At 38.8% G+C, this 5,783-nt stretch overlaps 1 protein-coding gene across 2 annotated transcripts; it reads left to right on the top strand.

Annotated features, from left to right (window-relative positions):
• The first annotated feature begins 266 nt into the window (after positions 1-266).
• NIAP (Major facilitator superfamily protein) lies at positions 267-4,786 on the top strand. Of its 2 annotated transcripts, none has more exons than XM_089609874.1 (6): positions 267-545; positions 870-1,178; positions 1,906-2,143; positions 3,049-3,589; positions 3,686-3,888; positions 4,258-4,786. In XM_089609874.1, exons 2-6 carry the CDS (start codon positions 904-906, stop codon positions 4,504-4,506), a joined length of 1,506 nt encoding a protein of 501 aa, XP_089466000.1. In that variant the 5' UTR covers positions 267-545; positions 870-903; the 3' UTR covers positions 4,507-4,786. The 2 variants fall into 2 exon arrangements, with proteins under 2 accessions (XP_089466000.1, XP_089466002.1); XM_089609876.1 differs by lacking the exon at positions 267-545 and adding an exon at positions 671-693.
• Positions 4,787-5,783: the final 997 nt, after the last annotated feature.

Genomic DNA, 5,783 nt, shown 5'->3' with positions numbered 1-5,783 from the left:
TAACTATCTTACAAATATCCATAGAAAATGAATATTGAATAAATTGCTTGCTATACATTTACTCATTTCCTTTCCCCTTCCCTTTTCGCTTCCTCTCTTGGGCGTTCTCTCCATAATAGTCAAAGTCACATCGAGAGAAGGATAAAAGAAAAACGAGGAAAACAAACCGAAGATGAGAAAAAAAATACCTCTGGATGATGTGGCAGCAAAAAATGCCAAAAACACGATGATTCACAAACTATTATGATGCGTCTTTTGGGTTAGGTTGGACATTCAATCTCGTTTTTTATATGTCTGAGCACCCAACGAATGAAAAAGAAAGACGAACGTGAAAATGATTTAAAAAGTCAAAAGCAGCATTAGATGACTTTGACAAATAGGAGAGAGAGAGAGAGAGAGAGAGTTTGTTTGGGAAATTTGATTGGGAAACTTACCGTGAAAAACAACCGAAAAAATAAACGGACTTTCAAGTTTTAACTAGAAACTACCATAACCAAATCTCTGAGGAACAACAACAGCGAGAAGCAGTCATCGTTTTCAACAAGGTTCGTTCTCTAACAAACCCCATTTCATTCTGTTTATCTCGAGGAACTGCTTCTGGCCGGACCGTCCATCATGGTCAAACATGAATCCGACATCATTTTCATTCTAACTATGATGATTCAACGAATGCGGTACCAAATTGCAATCTAGGTCTCCATTTAGATTTCTCTCCTCCTTGCAGATCTTTCACATCTCTTTAATTACTAGGTTCAGTTTTCAAACTCGTTCCTCGGGCTCGTGCAAAATCAATCTTGGGTTTTTTTTTGCTATCGTGAATTGAAGATTCCCGAAATGCTGATTATTATTAGTGTTGATATTTTTTCAAGGTATTGGGTGGTTGGGCTTGGTATACATATTTAGATGCCAAGCGAAGATGAAGGCAAAACATACACAGTGGACGAGGCTCTTGTGGAAATGGGGTTCGGGTACTTCCACGTCCTCGTGCTCGGGTACGCGGGCATGGCCTGGATATCGGAGGCCATGGAGATGATGCTCCTTTCGTTTGTGGGCCCCGCCCTTCGCACGGCTTGGTCTATCTCCTCTCATCAGCAGAGCCTCATCGCCAGCGTCGTCTTCGCCGGAATGCTCGTCGGGGCATACACTTGGGGCATTGTCTCTGATAAATACGGTCGAAGGTCGGTCAATGTCATTGACCAGATTTGGGTTTTTTTTTTTTATCTATTTATTATTTATTTGATTTTATCGCTTAACAGCGTTGTGTTTGTTTTTTATAGCTTAACCAGGAAGTTACTTTCCCTAGTAATTATTATGACTGAGAATATTTGATCCTCACCCAGTTTTCCATTTCCGATTGCTCAACAGTTCCTAGAAAACGGGTTCTCATTCCTTATTTCATCCTAGTTCATGAGATGATCGGAATTAATGTATTCTTGCCAGATTTAGTGTGCCACTTTAACAAACAAAGCTCGTAATAGTGTTGCTGGGAATGTGATATTACATAAACAAAACTTGAAATTTCTAAAGTTAGCACATCTGTATTACACCTTGATTTGCGATCCATGTCTTAGCACTGATGCTACAAATTCTGGTATATAGTGCATTCCTTGGTCTACCCTGTATTTGTTTCCCTCGAGCGTTAGGCTTTAGCAGATATACGTGTAAATATGACAACCCATATACTTCTTTTCCAATATACGTTGGACCTTTTTCATTTGTTGTTTTTTCTGTATAAAGATTTCTTGAATGAGTTGAAAAGTCCAGCTTGTTCAGTTATTATGTAAGGAATATGTTTCTGTAATTTGACTACCTGCTCTTGTTATCATTTGAAGAACCAGATATTCACCAAGTGTCGCTGGTTCTTTTCTCGCTCGAGTCTTGATTATTCATTTGTTTCTCTTTCAGGAAAGGATTCCTGATGACAGCCATGGTGACAGCTGGGGCAGGATTCATGAGTGCGCTTTCCCCGAACTACACTTCGCTTCTCATTTTTCGTTGTTTGGTTGGTGTTGGGTTGGGTGGTGGTCCGGTACTCTCGTCTTGGTTTCTGGAATTCATTCCGGCTCCTAATAGAGGTACTTGGATGGTTGTTTTTTCGGCCTTTTGGACTATTGGAACAATTTTTGAGGCCTCACTTGCTTGGGTATGACTCTGATTACCTTATCATTACTCATTCGTTATGTTTCCTTTTATTTATTCATAAATACTTTGCAACTGAATTTTTCAATCTTTTGAATCTGCATTCTAAAGTAACTGGAACCTCCTAAGCCTTTATGTGCCGAAACGATGCATAACTCAACTTTTTGATGAGTGATCAATCTCAGGGTCTCCTTTCCGGTGGTCTGGGGTTTGAGTTTTCTAGCTGAATCCACTGTAGTTTCCTTGAGTTGCAAGGTTTGACGGGTTGGTGTGTCCCTATTAAAAGAACGCTAGAAGAACAAATTTTTTGGGTTAAGGAGCATCAAAATCCAATAATGAGCCAGTTTTTCGAGAGAATTTGGAAGGCTAAAGCTCCAAAAATAGTTTAGATTTTCGAATGGCTATCATCCCTGGGAAAGATAGGTACTTTAGTGACAGCCCCACATAAATTTAAGACCAAATTTGTGCATTTTATGCAGAAAGGCAGATGAAGAAATAGAACACTGTTTTTTCTAGCCACGCTCGATGAGATCCTAAGAAACCGAAATGGAAATATTGCTTCTGAAATTGGAACTTGGGGCCAAAGATATAGACCCATCTTCGAGTAGTCCAAAGTTTTACCGAGACTTACTCTTGAGAGGATCAATCGCAGAAACGTAACGTTCTCTGGCTTTTGGTTTATCGTAATGTTTTGAGTTATTCTTCTGTCGGTGACTGACTTAGCTCAGGACTGTTCCATCGCACTTTATGCTGCAATACTTTCATAATTTATAATATTCTGTCTCTTCTAAAAAAGATAAAAACTTAATGTAGTTGCATTCTCAGATTTGTTTCATCATGTTACTCTACGTTACGTGTTTTCCATCTCTTTTAAGCTTCGATCTCGAATAAATTTTGTGGTCGATGCAGTTCATTATGCCAACGCTGGGATGGAGATGGCTTCTTGCGTTTTCTTCAATTCCCTCGTCCCTTCTCCTCGTCTTCTATTGGGTCGCACCCGAGTCTCCTCGATTTTTATGCTCTAAAGGGAGAACAACCGAAGCGCTCGCTATTTTAGAGAAAATAGCTCGCCTTAACCGAACAAAACTCCCTCCGGGCACTCTCGTTACCGACAACCAAATCGAACTCCACGAGAAGAATCCTCCATCGGAAGAAGATGCCCATTTGCTTTCCTCATCGCCAAACCTAAATGAAGAAGGGAGTTTGAACTCAACGAATTCTAACGATGTGGGTGGTGTCTCATCCATAATGGTTCTTCTTTCCCCGAATTTACGTCGCTCCACATTGCTTCTCTGGTTTGTCTTCTTCGGAAATGCCTTCTCCTACTATGGCCTTGTGTTGTTGACCTCTCAGTTGAGCAATGGCAATGATAAATGTACGCCGAGCGAATTGAAGTCCGAAAAGCCACATGGAATCATATATCGAGATATCTTCATCACGAGTTTCGCGGGTAAGCCATCTTCATGGTACTAATAAATTCTCAGTTTCTGTGTTCCAAGTTATTAGGTTTCACCAACTATTGTTGACGAATTGTGTACTTTTGAAGAATTGCCTGGCCTCCTCATAGCTGCTTTCACGGTGGACAGACTGGGACGCAAACGTTCGATGTCGACCATGTTTTTCGTCTGTTGCGTGTTTCTTTTCCCGTTACTCATCCAGCAACCTCAGAATTTCACTACAGGCCTTCTATTCGGAGCTCGCACGTGTATCACAGCAACATTTACAATCATTTACATTTATGCCCCCGAGGTATGTAACCATACGCATATCATCCTACTGTCATGGATAAAATTTCTCTTTGTAAAAAAAAAAAAAAAAAAAAAAAAAAAAAAAAAGTCAATCTATGCTTTATTCGTTGGCCATTTTTTCGTAGGGTCTGCCCTATGGTTTATTACACCTGAATGCTGATGAAATATATTTATCAAGTCCAATATTTTATAATGAATTCATCTCTTTCTTGGAAAAACTCAGACTTCAAAATCTTCATATGAAATTTTGTTTCTTGCTGAGCGATTCCTCAGCTATGAAGAACATAAACAAAATTGCAATAAAAGGGTCGTCTGGGTATGCACAGAAAGATCATCCCTGAAATGGCCGACTCACTGTTTGAGTTTTCAGATATACCCGACCTCAGTGAGAACATCAGGCGTTGGACTTGCGAGCTCGGTGGGAAGAATCGGAGGAATGACATGTCCTCTCGTGGCAATCGGACTGATTCACGGCTGTCATCAGACCACGGCGGTTATTCTATTTGAGATCGTTGTTTTTCTTTCAGGAATCTGCGTGCTTCTCTTTCCACTCGAAACCAAGGGCCGTGACTTGGCAGATCATGTAGCTCCCTCCAAAGAAACTAATACAACCGTATGAGAAAGAAGCTCGCAGTTATTACTAGTAGCTTACTCTCCCGCATTATATTCCCACAGGACGGAGAAAGATCACCACAAACTCTTGTTCTCTCGTGATGTTATTCTTTATGAAAGCTGAAAGCAGTCTTGAACCAAGAAACATCTTCTAGTTCTGTGTAGAAACTGTAAAAGAAAACTGCTTTGACCTGTTCAGAACGACTGCGAGGTTCCATTTGAACCTGATTCCTTGTAACTTGGTCTCACCAGTCACCACGTTAGTATAATAACATTTTATTTGTTTATTTTATGCCTCCTTTTTTATTTGTTTACTTTTTAATATGATCAAACTTTCGGCCAGTGCAAGTTAATACGCCAGGCAGTATTAACCCAGCTGCTAATGTATGTTGAGGTTCTTTACAACATAATATCATATATCTTTGTTGTATATATTTCGATACACACGGTTCGTTTTTTTGCATGCATTGTGCGAACAAAATAAACACATCAAATAAATAAGTAGGTAGATCTCAACACCGTACTTAAGGAGCGAGCTTAGGCATAGGGTGTGTCAATCCCCCCTCCTGAACTTTTAAAAATTAAAATCTATCCTCAACTCTTAAAAAAAATTAAATTTTTACCTTTAAATTAAAAAAAAAAAAAAAAAATTAAACTTTTACCATAAAAGTTTATATTTTCAGCCCAAAATTATATATATTTTTTCTTCATATTTACCCTATTGAATATTTTTTTTCTTACACGTCTCTTAAAGAATTTAGAAAACAAAATATTTAATCAAATTTGGATTTTGGTGGAGCCCATGGAAGTTGAATCTCTTCTAATCCCTCATTTTTGCTTTCCTTCTTTCCTACCAAACGACACAAAAGATTTCTTCTATAGTTTAATCCCTCATATTTAATCCATCACTCATATTTCCCTCGTACCCTAATCAAGGTTAGACTTATTTTAGCGTCACACTTCACCCCAATTGACACAAACCATGGAACAAAAACGGATTAATTTTAAGACAAAGTCAATAACTAAAGTCTAAAGTTCTTGAATATCCATCGAATAAAAAACTAAAGACCTAATCACTCAAGCTTGTGTGAATCAACTCGAGAACTATGATTAATGTTAGTCAATGATTAATCAGCATCCATGATTAAGTATCATATATAACCTTACTAGAGCAGATTCAAGAACTAATGTTTTTTTTTTTCTGGGAAACTGATATTGTTTTTCACTCAAGTCGGCGCAACGCCAAAACTGTCCCGAACAAGGGACCGGAGTTCTCTATTAGAA

Source organism: Urtica dioica, chromosome 3 (genome assembly GCF_054948205.1).
Source record: "Urtica dioica subsp. dioica isolate 48M chromosome 3, U.dioica_male_clone48M_v1_H2, whole genome shotgun sequence".
NCBI lineage: Eukaryota > Viridiplantae > Streptophyta > Magnoliopsida > Rosales > Urticaceae > Urtica > Urtica dioica.
Note: the sequence above shows the minus strand (reverse complement) of the source record. Positions and strands in the feature narration are given on the sequence as shown.

Bases quoted from the DNA above. Each gene is read 5' to 3' on its own strand.
- NIAP (XM_089609874.1), top strand. From the start codon at position 904: ATGCCAAGCGAAGATGAAGGCAAAACATACACAGTGGACGAGGCTCTT. The intron at 1,179-1,905 runs GTCGGTCAATGT...TTTCTCTTTCAG, and splicing joins TCTGATAAATACGGTCGAAG to GAAAGGATTCCTGATGACAG. The intron at 2,144-3,048 runs GTATGACTCTGA...TGGTCGATGCAG, and splicing joins TTGAGGCCTCACTTGCTTGG to TTCATTATGCCAACGCTGGG.